This window comes from Procambarus clarkii, chromosome 26 (genome assembly GCF_040958095.1).
Source record: "Procambarus clarkii isolate CNS0578487 chromosome 26, FALCON_Pclarkii_2.0, whole genome shotgun sequence".
NCBI classification, from domain to species: Eukaryota; Metazoa; Arthropoda; class Malacostraca; order Decapoda; family Cambaridae; genus Procambarus; species Procambarus clarkii.
In genome coordinates this window covers 43,182,665-43,200,978 of record NC_091175.1, presented here as the reverse complement: position 1 = coordinate 43,200,978, position 18,314 = coordinate 43,182,665, and the positions used below count along the sequence as shown (strand labels likewise).

General features: G+C 49.4%; 1 protein-coding gene across 1 annotated transcript; it reads right to left on the bottom strand.

The window, feature by feature from the left end:
• Positions 1-948: 948 nt before the first annotated feature.
• LOC123757042 (protein O-linked-mannose beta-1,2-N-acetylglucosaminyltransferase 1) lies at positions 949-9,472 on the bottom strand. The gene is made up of 2 exons (XM_045740434.2): positions 9,057-9,472; positions 949-3,175 (listed from the first exon to the last, which is right to left on the bottom strand). Exons 1-2 carry the CDS (start codon positions 9,369-9,371, stop codon positions 1,535-1,537), a joined length of 1,956 nt encoding a protein of 651 aa, XP_045596390.2. The 5' UTR covers positions 9,372-9,472; the 3' UTR covers positions 949-1,534.
• Positions 9,473-18,314: the final 8,842 nt, after the last annotated feature.

Here is an 18,314-nt window from a genome sequence, read left to right as displayed (position 1 = left end):
AATAGTTAACACACCTGTAATAGTCAACACACCTGTAATAGTCAACACACCTGTAACAGTCAACACACCTGTAATAGTCAACACGCCTGTAACAGTCAACACACCTGTAATAATCAACACACACCTGTAACAGCCAACACCCCTGTAATAGTCAACACACACCTGTAACAGTCAACACACACCTGTAACAGTCAACACACCTGTGGTAGTCAACACACACCTGTAACAGTCAACACACCTGTAATAGTCAACACTCCTGTAACAGTCAACACACCTGTAACAGTCAACACACCTGTGATAGTCAACACACACCTGTAACAGTCAACACACCTGTAATAGTCAACACACACTTGTAACAGTCAACACACACACCTGCAATAGTCAACACGTGCCCTCTTGTCCCATGCCCACACCTTACCTCCTCTTACCACCCCTAACCCTCGTTATCCATAATGCTACATGTTGCCCAACATGTCCTGGCGATGTTGCTTGGCAAACGGAAGAGAGAAGTCTTGGCTGTACAAAACTGTAATTTCAAGAGAATTACAACTCGAAAAGAACATTTCACTGGACGAAGTGATCTCCTCCTACTTCTCATCCTTTTTTAAACTGATCAAAACACTGTGGAATTTCCTTAAAGTCTTCATTCATACCTCAGTCATGTTCGCTTTCACCCCTCAATTCTTGGAGCTTTCCCCTGATAATTCCCTCCCTCCTTCAACTCTTGGCGCTTTCTTACTCCAAACCTTTTTGCATCATGTTGCAATATATTAGAAATTAATTTTTTTAAAGTTGCAATAAAATTTGCAAGAATGCACCTGGCAACTCTATCCCTTGCAATGTTGCAAGCCATGATGGCAGGTATCCTAGTAGTCGTCAGCCACCATACTCTCCCTTAACAGCGCCTTACTGTATCCAGCAGAAATGAAAGGGAGGAAACAAGGAAAGCTCGTTCAGAAAGCCTTTAATATCACATCTCTCTCTTTACCAGGGTTAAACAATATATATCTAGTTTAATTACTTCATTATTTTGGGGAGCTCATATGCTTCTAGCTGCTGCTTCTCTGCCTATCTTGTCCTCTCAAAGAATACATCATATTTTGAGGCCAAAATCCCCGACTAACAAAATACGGCACATTGTTAATCATTGCGGCTGACAAACAACTACGTGTTCTATGCCTGGTTGGTTAGGTTAGGTCCACATATTTTAGTACATTGATTTTTGTCTGTTGTGGCACCTGAAGAAGACGGCTCAACAACCATGTGGGAACACCAATACCTAACTTTTGTGATCGGAATGTTGTGGCAGTTTCCGTACAGATGTTTGAGGCAGCGGTATTAGGAACGCAGGTGACGTAGTGTGCTTGCTACCCATGGCAGCAGATCTGATTGTACCAACTTTCTTCTTCTGGGTACACTGGGATGTCCCAAAGAAGAAGGGTTTAATTATGGCCCGATTGGCAGTTGTTAGCGTCATGTTAATGACGTCGTTTAGCTTGTTGGATGCCACCATGCACTGTGGGGACAGGTGTTTTTAGGGTGTGGACAAAATGGTCATTAGCTGAGATGTCGTCATATTCCTGTTGGCTATTATGGGAGTGAACTTATGTCTGTTGAGTTGGTTCTGTTCCACCATATCGTATTCCTCGTCCGGAATGGTGTTGATGTCCCAGAGTGGAAGTCCCTGAGGACGGAGATGAGAATAGGAGGAGAAGGGGACCCCCACCAGGTAGAGGGTGTTGAGGACGGAGAGAGTAACGATGCTCACCCCGTCGTGGTGTCCTTGCTCAGATATACTCCATCCACCCACGCAATTTTGTAAATTAAAAGACTGTGTGACGTCTGGTATTCCATTTTCGGTGGGGTCTAGCCTGTAATAGAACACGTAGAGTTGCTGAGGGTTGTTTTGGGGTTTGGGGTTCTGTTTGGGTATGAAGTCTGCATTACAGGGATTACCCAAAAGCGGCGTGGCTGAGCTAATGTTATATGAGAGGTCATGTCGCCAGTCTGCTGACTTGAGCCTGGAAATTCCGACTAGAGACACGCCGGCTTCCAGCACTAATGGCTTATCTAAAAAGACCCTCTCAGCTATTAGAGGGTCGGTGTTCAGGCCTTGGCCATAGTGGTTGCTCCGGCTCACTTCTGGGTAGACGCATTCTCTTCCCTGCCTGACGTGGGTGTAGATCCAGTAGTCGTATATTACGATGTTAGTGTCGTGATCGACCTCAGGCCACTTGCTCAGGGCTTCCTTGATGAAGTGAGGCGTTACAGCATACCCCCACTGAACCTGAACAGCACCTCGGAACACACGCGAGGGATTGAATGTTCGATCAGAAAAACCTGTGATTGAATGAGAGTTGACGCAGTAGAGTGTTGGGTCTGCGTGCAGGAGACCGAGGGTCTGGCTCATGAAAGAGAAGAAGTCTGGCGAGACCTCGACATCCTCGTCGAGGAATATAACCGCCGGGGCGTCGGGGAAGGTGCGGGCAGCCACCTGGAAGACACTGCGGTAGTAGCGGAAGAGCTTGCTGTTGCCTTCACCCTGGACGGTAAGCTTGATAAAGTTGACGCTGAGAAGACGCAGGAGTCGCGTTGTTGACGACGGCGCGTCGCCGAGAACGACGAGGACGTTCTGCTGCTGTGCGCCGGGTGTTGCCAGCAGGGTGGTGAGTGTGTGGTAGAGGTACTGGTGTCTGCTGCCTGCCGTCAACACCACCTTGACACCTGCCAGGACCCATTGCCGCTCCACGGGTGGGGCAGAGGGCCATGGCAATGGATCAGGGGCCGACTCGTCACAGAGGCCGCCCATGGCACCGTGAGCTGCACAGTACTGCCAGCGATCTTTCTCCACCAACTGGTTCTTACCGACTGTAGATGGTGGCTGCAGGTGTGACAAAGGGAGAATGACGTGGGCAGAGTGTGAGGCGATGCCTTGGATAATGCTGGTCTCTGAAATGGTTCGTCCGCCCTTGATAAACACCCATGTCCAGTGAGCCCTGTGCGTGAGATGGAGTGCCATCAACGACCCTAGCTTCGCCAGGCATTGGGCGGCGTGGCGAAGACCCATAGTACCTGACACTGCCACCGTCATCACCACGATTCGCCCAGGCGCCACCCGATCCAAGTGCCATTCCAGGTCTGCCCAGTGTGCCCAGTAGGACCCGAGCGCGAACACCTGTGGGAATACGCACAATATTATTTGTTATGGGCAACTAACCATAGGCCCCAGACTACAAGACTGACCACAGACTGAATGCATGAAGCCTCCAGTGTCTTCTCTAGCAGCTATTGACCAGCTGTAATCTGTTTTAAAGGAAGTTACACTTAAGTTGATCTAATTATTATTGTTAAGGAATATTTGTATAAAATGCCATTCCTGATAATCAGGTTAATCCATGACTGAGCATTGTTAAGCCCTTACTCTGTCAAACTCGCGGTTTACCTTCACTATCATTACCAGTAAAGTGTATTGATTACCAGTAAAGTGTATTGATTACCGGTAAAGTGTATTGATTATCAGTAAAGTGTATTGATTACCGGTAAAGTGTATTGATTACCAGTAAAGTGTATTGATTACCAGTAAAGTGTATTGATTACCAGTAAAGTGTATTGATTGATCCTGGGTGCGGTCAGTAATTCAACCTGGGGGAACCTCAATATAAGCCTAACGTGTTTGAATACACTCTGGCTGCCTGTCCCCAGACACAATGAATAATAATAATTATTATTAATTATACTGAACACTTGCTGTGGCTTAATGATGCATTGGAACGAAATTTAGTGCTTAGATTCACTTATGAGATTAAGAGAGGAGGAAGCCTACCTTTCCTAGATGTATTGGTCACGGAAAGGAATGGTGGCCTCAACACTGCAGTCTACACGAAGAAACCAACAGAGGAATGCCTTAATGGTAAGAGTGAGAGCCCTGATTGGTACAAGCAGATTCTTGTCAGTGCCTATGTCAACCCGAGCCCTCGCGCACAGCTCCAATTGGAAGCTGGTTGACGAGGAACGTGGTAGAGTAAGAGAGGTCCTGATCAATAATGGATACTCCAACAGATATGCCCAGGAAATCATCAAATCGAAGGTGAGCGGCCTCGCAACTTCAGATATAATAGACATTAGTATGTTATTGGTTTCCACTATTAAAATATTCTACAGAAATGTCTTCTCCACGACCCATAAAACAGAAGAGAGGGTCCTGAAAAACATTATTGATACATATGTGACCCCTACTGATACCAACAGAAGACTGAAGTAATAGTTTATTATAAGAGCAAGATGACTGTCAACTTGCTCGTGAAGAACTCTCCTGACACCAAACAAAGCCCCTTGAGAGACGAAAGTTGTTTATGACTTCACTTGGTGACTTTCAGCTCCAACGAATTCAGTATATAGGCAAGACAACAACATCCCTTTCAAGACGCCTAACACTGCCCAAGCACAGCCCAAGCCCAAGCAACCAACACCATACTGCACCAGTCATCATGCTTACACCAGAGTCACACTCACCATACTGCACCAGTCATCATGCTTACACCAGAGTCACACTCACCATACTGCACCAGTCATCATGCTAACACCAGAGTGACACGCAGCATACTGCACCAGTCATCATGCTAACACCAGAGTCACACTCCCCATACTGCACCAGTCATCATGCTAACACCAGAGTGACACGCAGCATACTGCACCAGTCATCATGCTAACACCAGAGTCACACTCACCATACTGCACCAGTCATCATGCTAACACCAGAGTGACACTCACCATACTGCACCAGTCATCATGCTAACACCAGAGTGACACGCAGCATACTGCACCAGTCATCATGCTAACACCAGAGTCACACTCACCATACTGCACCAGTCATCATGCTAACACCAGAGTGACACTCACCATACTGCACCAGTCATCATGCTAACACCAGAGTGACACGCAGCATACTGCACCAGTCATCATGCTAACACCAGAGTCACACTCACCATACTGCACCAGTCATCATGCTAACACCAGAGTCACACTCCCCATACTGCACCAGTCATCATGCTTACACCAGAGTCACACTCACCATACTGCACCAGTCATCATGCTTACACCAGAGTCACACTCACCATACTGCACCAGTCATCATGCTAACACCAGAGTGACACGCAGCATACTGCACCAGTCATCATGCTAACACCAGAGTCACACTCCCCATACTGCACCAGTCATCATGCTAACACCAGAGTGACACGCAGCATACTGCACCAGTCATCATGCTAACACCAGAGTCACACTCCCCATACTGCACCAGTCATCATGCTAACACCAGAGTGACACGCAGCATACTGCACCAGTCATCATGCTAACACCAGAGTGACACGCAGCATACTGCACCAGTCATCATACTAACACCAGAGTGTCACTCACCATACTACACCAGTCATCATGCTTACACTAGAGTGACACTCAGCATACTGCACCAGTCATCATGCTTACACCAGAGTGACACGCAGCATACTGCACCAGTCATCATACTAACACCAGAGTGACACGCAGCATACTGCACCAGTCATCATACTAACACCAGAGTGACACGCAGCATACTGCACCAGTCATCATGCTAACACCAGAGTGACACGCAGCATACTGCACCAGTCATCATACTAACACCAGAGTGACACGCAGCATACTGCACCAGTCATCATACTAACACCAGAGTGACACGCAGCATACTGCACCAGTCATTATGCTAACACCAGAGGGACACGCAGCATACTGCACCAGTCATCATGCTAACACCAGAGTGACACGCAGCATACTGCACCAGTCATCATACTAACACCAGAGTGACACGCAGCATACTGCACCAGTCATCATGCTAACACCAGAGTGACACGCAGCATACTGCACCAGTTATCATGCTAACACCAGAGTGACACGCAGCATACTGCACCAGTCATCATACTAACACCAGAGTGACACGCAGCATACTGCACCAGTCATCATGCTAACACCAGAGTGACACGCAGCATACTGCACCAGTCATCATACTAACACCAGAGTGACACGCAGCATACTGCACCAGTCATCATACTAACACCAGAGTGACACGCAGCATACTGCACCAGTCATCATGCTAACACCAGAGTGACACGCAGCATACTGCACCAGTCATATACTAACACCAGAGTGACACGCAGCATACTGCACCAGTCATCATACTAACACCAGAGTGACACGCAGCATACTGCACCAGTCATCATGCTAACACCAGAGTCACACGCAGCATACTGCACCAGTCATCATGCTAACACCAGAGTGTCACTCACCATACTGCACCAGTCATCATACTAACACCAGAGTGACACGCAGCATACTGCACCAGTCATCATGCTAACACCAGAGTGACATGCAGCATACTGCACCAGTCATCATGCTAACACCAGAGTGACACGCAGCATACTGCACCAGTCATCATACTAACACCAGAGTGACACGCAGCATACTGCACCAGTCATCATACTAACACCAGAGTGACACGCAGCATACTGCACCAGTCATCATATTAACACCAGAGTGACACGCAGCATACTGCACCAGTCATCATGCTAACACCAGAGTGACACGCAGCATACTGCACCAGTCATCATGCTAACACCAGAGTGACACGCAGCATACTGCACCAGTCATCATACTAACACCAGAGTGACACGCAGCATACTGCACCAGTCATCATACTAACACCAGAGTGACACGCAGCATACTGCACCAGTCATCATGCTAACACCAGAGTGACACGCAGCATACTGCACCAGTCATCATGCTAACACCAGAGTCACACGCAGCATACTGCACCAGTCATCATGCTAACACCAGAGTGACACGCAGCATACTGCACCAGTCATCATGCTAACACCAGAGTTACACGCAGCACACACTGGACTAACAAGTGAGGTGCTTCTCCTTCACCTCATCCTCGGGTACATATCATTTAGGAAGAACTTTCGTAATCTATCGATCTCTGCCTTTGACAATGTTAACAAGAGTTAACGAAACGCATGTCTTATTGTCAGGCCAAACAATAGTATAAAAATAAACTTTGGAGAGTTAATTTTTCAACTTCCTTCTCTAGAGAAGATTCGCACTACAATCACTGAGCTCGCCCTTTAGGTCACGTTTAATAATATATGCCTCCAGGAAAGACTGCTACCAAAATATGTTAATATATCTGTATATATATATTTTGTACCTAATGGGCAATGTTGCCTAAGAAGCCGAATTGTTCTGAATTATAAAATTTTGTCAAATATGTTTTCTTTTGTAAATATAAAGCTTTCTATTTGTACATATCACTACATATTGGTACTTTATGGTGGCCCATCACTACATATTGGTACTTTATGGTGGTCCATCACTACATATTGGTACTTTATGGTGGTCCATCACTACATATTGGTACTTTATGGTGGTCCATCACAACATATTGGTACTTTATGGTGGTCCATCACTACATATTGGTACTTTATGGTGGTCCATCACTACATATTGGTACTTTATGGTGGTCCATCACTACATATTGGTACTTTATGGTGGTCCATCACTACATATTGGTACTTTATGGTGGTCCATCACTACATATTGGTACTTTATGGTGGCCCATCACTACATATTGGTACTTTATGGTGGTCCATCACTACATATTGGTACTTTATGGTGGTCCATCACTACATATTGGTACTATACTTGGTGGTCCATCACTACATATTGGTACTTTATGGTGGTCCATCACTACATATTGGTACTTTATGGTGGTCCATCACTACATATTGGTACTTTATGGTGGTCCATCACTACATATTGGTACTATACTTGGTGGTCCATCACTACATATTGGTACTTTATGGTGGTCCATCACTACATATTGGTACTATACTTGGTGGTCCATCACTACATATTGGTACTTTATGGTGGTCCATCACTACATATTGGTACTTTATGGTGGCCCATCACTACATATTGGTACTTTATGGTGGTCCATCACTACATATTGGTACTTTATGGTGGTCCATCACTACATATTGGTACTATACTTGGTGGTCCATCACTACATATTGGTACTTTATGGTGGTCCATCACTACATATTGGTACTTTATGGTGGTCCATCACTACATATTGGTACTTTATGGTGGTCCATCACTACATATTGGTACTATACTTGGTGGTCCATCACTACATATTGGTACTTTATGGTGGTCCATCACTACATATTGGTACTTTATGGTAGCCCATCACTACATATTGGTTATGATGGTCCATCACTACATATTGGTATTTTGGAGGAAATAGTTACGAAAAGAAATAATTTTTGGAGGTTGGGTTTAAATAGATTAAAGTCACTCTCATCCCTTTGGTCACCATTGGGTCCCTCTGGTACCTTGGGTGCACATCTGCTCAGAATAACTTACCCCGCCCCCCTCCCCCCTCCTTCACCCCAACATTATATACAAGTTTTGATAACAATTGTTTAAGTAAAAAGTTAGTAATATGAACACCCGGCAGTCATGTCAAACTGTCAAACATGAATGATGGGCGTGCGGGCGCGTGCGGGCGCGTGCAGGACGTCGTACAAACAGACCAAGCAGGAACTAGACGCTATATACCACACTATTTAAACACATAAACAACCCGGCTGGCAATTCACAGGTGACTGTCAACACCACTCTGGCCAGCCGCTGTTTACAAATAATCTCCAATTACCTCGCTTTTATGGACGCTTCATCGGTATTTTTTTTTTTTTTAGTAATTGGTCATTATTAAATTATTATTTTAATAGCTACAATTACGTTCGTATTTTTTTGTGATGAAGTTCGTTTTTTACCAAAGAAGATGTTTAGAATCTGTTCATATTTTGTTGGACATTTCCACATTCAACTAATATTTTCCACAAAGATTTGCCAGAACTTTGTAATCTGCTTGGAAAAGGAACAAGGCAATATTGGAAGAAGGTAATATTGCCAGAATTTAAAGTATTAATCAGTCAAATTACAATCTTCATGGTACCACTTACCTTGTGAAATATTAGATAAGGTTTCCTCTGATTAAGAATGGAGAGAGTGATGCCTTTCTCCGGGACGGGTGATCGACTGGGGACCTGGTCCGGCCCCAGTGTGTAGCCTTGGCTCACCAGGGGCCGAGGGTGGCACCCTGTAGATGGGCGGAGGGAGTGTGGGCGTAGGCGGAGAGGCTGGTGATGTGAATGGCAGTCTTCCACCCTCAAACCCCACCCAGTCAGTGCTGACCACAGCTCCACCCCGATGCTACTACCTCGGAATTTTTTGCTTCTTTTTACTTTCTCACTGCTATCGCAGACTGTGTCGTTCATCCCTCTTCTGCTGTTATCGCAGACTGTGTCGTGCCTCCTTCTTCCCCTGCTATCGCAGGCTGTGTCGTGCCTCCTTCTTCTGCTATTATCGCAGACTGTGTTATTCCTCCCTCTCTCGCTGCTGGAATCAGTCCAAAAATATATATTTACAAAACTTAACATTCAACAAATATCCACAAATTCACAACTTTGTTGTATAGCGCATCATTACAAATGATCTCCACGACACTCATCAGGTAATGTATCGGAAAATAACGAAAGTAAGAAATGCAGGACGATGTGGAAGAACTTAGTGAGGAAGAGTGAGAGGTGGAGAGTGAAGAAGAGTGAGAGGTGGAGAGTGAAGAAGAGTGAGAGGTGGAGAGTGAAGAAGAGTGAGAGGTGGAGACTGAAGAAGAGTGAGAGGTGGAGAGTGAAGAAGAATGAGAGGTGGAGACTGAAGAAGAGTGGGGGAGTGAGTGAAAGTGAAAGTTTAGAAAGAGATTAGGATTAAGGATAGACATACAAAGAGGAGGTAGAGGAAGATGAGTGGAAAAGGTTTGAAAAAAAGAGGTAAAATTAGGTACAGTTGAACAATGTAGATAGACAGATTGGTAAGTAGACAATAATAAGAGGAAGAAGGGTTGTCACCATTCATTCAGAAAGTTTGCAAGATAAGGAATGGAAACCGTCTGTCTACAGTTATTATATAATCCATGTTAAGTAAAAACCATAACAAAGTGAATTATAAAGCCCAATCGTTAGTACGTAAACATTAGAGTGCTCCCCACTCTGGCTTTACCTTTACCATAAATCAAAATATATTTCAAGGATCTTACGTTATCAGATTCAAGATAATCTAAAATGTTTTCAAGAAATTTTGGAAACGGAGGACATCACCTTACACTCAAACTGACCAAGACTGTGAGGAAGGTGTTACTGAGGAGGGGAGGCTGGCTGACAGTCCAGGTCCCCGCCAGCCTGCTGGAGGCCGGCTGACAGTCCAGGTCCCCGCCAGCCTGCTGGAGGCTGGCTGAGAGTCCAGGTCCCCGCCAGCCTGCTGGAGGCCGGCTGACAGTCCAGGTCCCCGCCAGCCTGCTGGAGGCTGGCTGAGAGTCCAGGTCCCCGCCAGCCTGCTGGAGGCCGGCTGACAGTCCAGGTCCCCGCCAGCCTGCTGGAGGCTGGCTGAGAGTCCAGGTCCCCGCCAGCCTGCTGGAGGCCGGCTGACAGTCCAGGTCCCCGCCAGCCTGCTGGAGGCTGGCTGAGAGTCCAGGTCCCCGCCAGCCTGCTGGAGGCCGGCTGACAGTCCAGGTCCCCGCCAGCCTGCTGGAGGCTGGCTGAGAGTCCAGGTCCCCGCCAGCCTGCTGGAGGCTGGCTGAGAGTCCAGGTCCCCGCCAGCCTGCTGGAGGCCGGCTGACAGTCCAGGTCCCCGCCAGCCTGCTGGAGGCTGGCTGAGAGTCCAGGTCCCCGCCAGCCTGCTGGAGGCTGGCTGAGAGTCCAGGTCCCCGCCAGCCTGCTGGAGGCTGGCTGAGAGTCCAGGCCCCCGCCAGCCTGCTGGAGGCTGGCTGACAGTCCAGGTCCCCGCCAGCCTGCTGGAGGCCGGCTGACAGTCCAGGTCCCCGCCACCCTGCTGGAGGCCGGCTGACAATCCAGACCCCCGCCACCCTGCTGGAGGCCGGCTGACAATCCAGGCCCCCGCCAGCCTGCTGGAGGCCGGCTGACAGTCCAGGCCCCCGCCAGCCTTGAGGTTATCTTGAGATGATTTCGGGGCTTTTTAGTGTCCCCGCGGCCCGGTCCTCGACCAGGCCTCCACCCCCAGGAAGCAGCCCGTGACAGCTGACTAACACCCAGGTACCTATTTTACTGCTAGGTAACAGGGGCATAGAGTGAAAGAAATTTTGCTCATTGTTTCTCGTCGGCGCCTGGGATCAAACCCAGGACCACAGGATCACAAGTCCCGCGTGCTGTCCGCTCGGCCGACCGGCTCCCTATGCCTGCTGGAGGCCGGCTGACAGTCCAGACCCCCGCCAGCCTGCTGGAGGCCGGCTGACAGTCCAGGTCCCCGCCACCCTGCTGGAGGCCGGCTGACAGTCCAGGCCCCCGCCAGCCTGCTGGAGGCCGGCTGACAGTCCAGGCCCCCGCTAGCCTGCTGGAGGCCGGCTGACAGTCCAGGTCCGGGGCAGTCAGCTGGAGGCCGGCTGACAGTCCAGGTCCGGGGCAGCCAGCTGGAGGCCGGCTAACAGTCCAGGTCCCCGACACCCTGCTGGAGGCCGGCTGACAGTCCAGGCCCCTGCCAGCCTGCTGGAGGCCGGCTGACAGTCCAGGCCCCCACCAGACTGCTGTTGGAGGCCGGCTGACAGTCCAGGTCCCCGCCACCCTGCTGGAGTCCGGCTGACAATCCAGGCCCCCGCCAGCCTGCTGGAGGCCGGCTGACAGTCCAGGCCCCCGCCAGCCTGCTGGAGGCCGGCTGACAGTCCAGGCCCCCGCCAGCCTGCTGGAGGCCAGCTGACAGTACAGGCCCCCGCCAGCCTGCTGGAGGCCGGCTGACAGTCCAGGCCCCCGCCAGCCTGCTGGAGGATGGATGACAGTCCAGGCCCCCCGCCACCCTGCTGGAGGCCGGCTGACAGTACAAGCCCCCGCCAGCGTGCTGGAGGCTGGCTGACAGTACAGGCCCCCGCCAACCTGCTGGAGGCCGGCTGACAGTCCAGGCCCCTGCCAGCCTGCTGGAGGCTGGCTGACAGTACAGGCCCCCGCCAGCCTGCTGGAGGCCGGCTGACAGTCCAGGTCCCCGCCAGCCTGCTGGAGGCCGGCTGACAGTCCAGGCCCTCCGCCACCCTGCTGGAGGCCGGCTGACAGTACAAGCCCCCGCCAGCCTGCTGGAGGCTGGCTGACAGTACAGGCCCCCGCCAGCCTGCTGGAGGCCGGCTGACAGTACAGGCCCCCGCCAGCCTGCTGGAGGCCGGCTGACAGTCCACTGCCTCTGCCAGCCTGCTGGAGGCCGGCTGACAGTCCAGGTCCCCGCCAGCCTGCTGGAGGCCGGCTGACAGTCCACTGCCTCTGCCAGCCTGCTGGAGGCCGGCTGACAGTCCAGGTCCCCGCCAGCCTGCTGGAGGCCGGCTGACAGTCCACTGCCTCTGCCAGCCTGCTGGTGGCCGGCTGACAGCCCAGGCCCCCCGCCAGCCTGCTGTTGCTGGCTCCTCTGGTGTAGCCAGGCTCCTCTCTCTCTAACAATGCACAACTGTTCAAGTATTTCCGTGAGACCAAGAGCTAAGCTCCACAGATCAGGCGAGCCTCTGGCGATCTACGACACCTAGACAGCGGCTTGTTTGATGGGGAGGAAATTGCCGCCCATCTCCAATTATCAAATTAGCATATGGCAAGGTCAACTGCCACAACCTGACCTTGCCTTACATGTGACCTGACCTTGCCATACATGTGACCTGACCTTGTCATACATGTGACCTGACCTTACCATACATGTGACCTGACCTTGCCATACATGTGACCTGACCTTGCCATACATGTGACCTGACCTTGCCATACATGTGACCTGACCTTGCCATACATGTGACCTGACCTTGCCATACATGTGACTTGACCTTGCCATAGATGTGACCTGACCTTACCATACATATGACCTGACCTTGCCATACATGTGACCAGACCTTACCATACATGTGACCTGACCTTGCCATACATGTGACCTGACCTTACCATACATATGACCTGACCTTGCCATACATGTGACCTGACCTTACCATACATGTGACCTGACCTTGTCATACATATGACCTGTCGCCGCTCACCATCCAGTGTGAACCAACTCTTGTGTTAGTGAAATATTTAATACAATCTAGTATTATGACATTTCTTTTGACCATGTCTTGGTGTAGTGCGTGTGCCGGGGAACAACACCCTCCACATGGGTTCGAATCCTCATCACGGCTCATGTGGATATTCTCCCCGATTGTGGCGTTACAATCATAATTCAAAAAGAATAATGAGTTTTCTATTGACATGCCTTGTGTGGTGAAGGTTGACGCTGTTGTAGTAGCCTCGTGCTGCCTCCACGGCCACCACCACCACCACCACCACCACCACCACAACCATCACCACCACAACTACCACAAATTTGGTCCCTCGTCGGCATAGTTTTCTCATATCCAAGTCATTACAGAATGATTATCAGCCTCTGCAACATACACATTATAATCATTATTCTCATTATAACAAAACACACGAACAATTGCAATTGTTTAAATTCAAAAAGAAATTGAAAAATTCATAAACCTTAAAGAAATTCTATAACTAATGTCTATGTCAAAATATGAGGAATATTTGAGGAGCGGTGTAAAGAGGGGCTCGCTATCACTCCTCACGCGCGTGTAGGAGTGCACACATACACACACACACACACACACACACACACAGCCATCTCTCTCTCTCTCTCTCTCTCTCTCTCTCTCTCTCTCTCTCTCTCTCTCTCTCTCTCTCTCTCTCTCTCTCTCTCTCTCTCTCTCTCTCTCTCTCTCTCTCTCTCTCTCTCTCTCTCTCTCTCTCTCTCTCTCTCTCTCTCTCTCTCTCTCTCTCTCTCTCTCTCTCTCTCTCTCTCTCTCTCTCTCTCTCTCTCTCTCTCTCTCACACACACACACACACTCATAGGGAAATCATGGAAGGGAGACGAACTCTGACTGCCAAACGCAGGAAATTCACAACTGGAACAAACACAGAGGATGGGATGGAACAGGAAGCCTGGATGAAGGAAGTACTCCAGCAAATGCAGAATGAATTCAGTGAAGGACTGAGGGTAATGAGGGAGACAGTAGCCAACCTGCAAGATGATTTAAGGGCAGCAAAGGAGGAGATAAGATACCTAAAGGAGACTCTTCCACAATACCAGGCACAAACCGTACCCCAGGGAGATGGGAATGCTACTGTGGAGGGGACCACCACAACCCAGATCTCATTTGCTGAAATGCTTAAAAAGAGCCCTGAAGCTAGGTCTGCGGTTAAGGAAGTTGCCATGGAAGTGGCTTCCTCTCAGGAAGCAGCTAGATGTACTAGCCGGCTGATAGAGAGAAATAGAGCAGTAGTAGTAGCAGGCATTGAAGAACAAACAGGGACCAGACCAAAGGAGCGGAGAGACAAGGACAAAAACATGATTAAAGAGATCCTTAAAGAGGTAAGGATGGAGGGAGCTGAGCGAAATGTTGAAAAGGTTTTCAGGCTTGGAAAGTACAACAAGGACAGAGACCGAATGATAAAGGTGGTTTTCATGAGCGAAATCGCGAAAGAGGAACTGCTAGCAAGGAAGTGTTGTCTAAAAGGTGTAGAGAAGTTCAAGAAAATATTCCTGCAGAGGGATATGACAAGGGAAGAGAGAATACGGACAGCAGACGCGAGGAAGGAGCGCAGGGAGAGAGAAGGAAATCAGAGTACCACAACCCAGAACCCTACAATCCCAGAGGGAAGTGGAGAACCCTCCTCAAACAGTGCAACAGCCACAGGGATTGGGGCACCACCCCCAAATTCTACCCAACAGACACCCAACCTGCCCCATCCCCTGTCAGCCCCCCACTAAGTACCCACCTAGGGCACCCTCCCCCCACCCACCCCCCTCCCCCCACTCACCCCCCTTCTTCCCCTCACCCCTCTCCCCAGGACCTCCCTTCCCCCCCATCCCCCATGCCCTCCCTTCTCCCACATGCCTTCCCGTCTCTCCCACCCCCATGCCCTCCCTTCTCCCCCTCCCCCCTAAGCCCCCCACTCTCCCCCACCCCACCTAAGTCTTCCCCTCTCCCCCACTCCCCTAAACCCTCCCCTCTTCCTCACCCACCTCAGCCCTCCCTTTTCCCCCACGCCCCCCAAGCCCTCCACCCTTTTCTCTCCCCCCAAGCCCCCCCATCTCCCCTATCCCCCACAGCCTCTCCTCCCCCCATGCTTCCCCAACCCTCCCTCTCTTACCCACCCCCTGTACCCTCCCCCTCTTATCCACCCCCTGTACCCTCCCCCTCTTATCCACCCCCTGTACCCTCCCCCTCTTCCCCACCACCCCAAGCCCTCCCTCCTCCACCAATCCCCCCGTGCCAGGTCCCCCCAGCTCCCACTCACCCCAGATCCCAAAGGTCCCCCCCAGAAAAGAAGCAGAAGAGAGTCAGTTTCAGGGTGATGTACTCGAACATAGATGGGATCACAAGCAAGACAAGTGAACTAAGGGAAAGAGCACAAGAAGTTAACCCAGATGTAATCGGACTCACTGAAACAAAACTCTCTGGAATCATAACGAATGCCGTGTTTCCCCAGGAGTATACAGTAATAAGGAAAGAGAGGGAAGGTAGAGGAGGAGGCGGAGTGGCCCTACTCATGAGAAGGGAATGGAGTTTTAAGGAGATGGCCATCCCGGGCTGTGAGGAGTTCAGAGACTACATAGCAGGCACCATAACAATGGGAGGACCAAGAATAGTAGTAGCAGTAATATACAACCCTCCACCAAATGACAGGAGACCCAGTCAAGAGTATGAAAACAACAACAAGGCAGTTAACACTATAATTGAGAGGGCAGCCTCTGCTGCCTGTAGAAATAGATCCCACCTGCTCATCATGGGCGACTTCAATCACGGAAAGATTGACTGGGAGAACAAGGAACCGCATGGAGGCGAGGATACGTGGAGAGCCAAACTATTGGAGGTGGTGACAAGCAACTTTTTAACGCAGCATGTCGGAGAACCCACAAGGATGAGAGGCAATGACGAACCAGCGAGACTCGACCTAGTCTTCACTCTGAACGACTCCGACATAAGAGAAATCGGTTTTGAGGACCCAGTAGGAATGAGCGACCACAGTGTACTGGTGTTTGAGTACTTGATTGAAGAAGGGTTATTGAACTCGAGGAGGGATACTGAAACCAAAAGGTTAGCATACCGAAAGGGAAACTATGAGGGGATAAGAAAATTCCTAACAGATATAGCATGGGAAACAGAGCTCAGGGGAAAGACGGCCCAAGATATGATGGATTACATCACGCAGAAGTGCAAGGACGCAGCAAACAAGTTTGTCCCAGTCCAAAAGGAAAACAGAGAAATGAAGATGAGAAACCCATGGTTTAATCAAAGATGTAGGCTAGCTAAGCAGCAAAGTAAAAGGGCATGGAGAAACTATAGGAATAACAGGACACTGGAGAGCAGAGAAAGATACCAGAATGCCAGGAATGAATATGTCAGGATGAGAAGAGAGGCAGAAAGACAATACGAAAATGACATCGCAAGCAAGGCAAAGACTCAGCCTAAATTGTTGCATAGCCACATTAGGAGAAAAACAACAGTAAAGGAACAGGTTATGAGATTAAGGATAGGGGCGGAAGGATTCACTACAAATGACAAGGAAGTGTGTGAGGAATTGAATAAGAAATTCCAGGAGGTCTTCACCTTAGAACAAGGAGAAATTCCAGAGGTAAGTGAGGGAATAGCTAACCAGGAACCATTGGAAGAGTTTGAGATTACCAGTGGGGAAGTAAGGAAGTGTTTACTAGAGTTGGACGTGACGAAGGCTATAGGCCCAGATGGAATCTCCCCTTGGGTTCTAAAGGAAGGAGCAAGAGAACTGAGCCTACCACTCTCCATAGTGTATAACAAATCACTGGCAACAGGGGAACTGCCAGATATTTGGAAAGCAGCTAACGTAGTCCCGATATACAAGAAAGGGGATAGACAGGAGGCACTGAACTACAGGCCAGTGTCCCTAACCTGCATACCATGCAAGCTGATGGAGAAGATTGTGCGAAAAAAACTAGTGGAGCATCTGGAGCGAAGGAACTTTGTAACACAGCATCAACATGGGTTCAGGGATGGCAGGTCCTGCCTCACAGGGTTACTTGAATTCTACGACCAGGCAACAAAAATAAGGCAAGAAAGAGAAGGGTGGGCAGACTGCATATTTTTGGATTGTCAGAAAGCCTTTGATACAGTGCCACACAAGAGGCTAGTGCGAAAGTTGGAGATGCAGGCTGGAGTGAGAGGGAAGGTACTCCGGTGGATAGAGGAATACCTAAGCAACAGGAGACAACGAGTCTGTGTGAGGGGTGAGGTCTCAGATTGGCGAGACGTCACAAGTGGAGTCCCGCAGGGGTCAGTCCTTGGACCTATACTGTTTCTGGTATATGTAAATGATCTCCCAGAGGGTATAGATTCGTTCCTCTCAATGTTTGCCGACGATGCAAAAATTATGAGGAGGATTGAAACAGAGGATGATAGTAGGAGGCTACAAGATGACCTGGATAGACTGAGTGAATGGTCCAACAAATGGCTGTTGAAGTTCAACCCGAGTAAATGCAAAGTAATGAAACTAGGCAGTGGAAACAGGAGGCCAGGCACAGGATACAGAATAGGAGATGAAGTACTTAATGAAACAGACAGAGAGAAAGATCTAGGAGTTGATATCACACCAAACCTGTCTCCTGAAGCCCACATAAAGAGAATAACGTCTGCGGCATATGCGAGGCTGGCTAACATCAGAACGGCGTTCAGGAACCTGTGTAAGGAATCATTCAGAATCTTGTACACCACATATGTAAAACCAATCCTGGAGTATGCGGCCCCAGCATGGAGCCCGTACCTTGTCAAGCACAAGACGAAGCTGGAAAAAGTCCAAAGGTATGCTACTAGACTAGTCCCAGAACTAAGAGGCATGAGTTATGAGGAAAGGCTGCGGGAAATGCACCTCACGACACTGGAAGACAGAAGAGTAAGGGGGGACATGATCACAACCTACAAAATCCTCAGGGGAATCGACCGGGTAAACAAGGATGAACTTTTCAACACTCGTGGGACGCGAACAAGGGGACACAGGTGGAAGCTGAGTACCCAAATGAGCCACAGAGACGTTAGAAAGAACTTTTTCAGTGTCAGAGTAGTTAGCAAATGGAATGCATTAGGAAGTGATGTGGTGGAGGCTGACTCCATTCACAGT

Coding starts and splice junctions, on each gene's coding strand:
- LOC123757042 (XM_045740434.2), bottom strand. CDS start 9,371: ATGAACGACACAGTCTGCGATAGCAGTGAGAAAGTAAAAAGAAGCAAA. Junction 3,176..9,056: donor CTTATCTAATATTTCACAAG/GTAAGTGGTACC, acceptor GTATTCCCACAG/GTGTTCGCGCTCGGGTCCTA.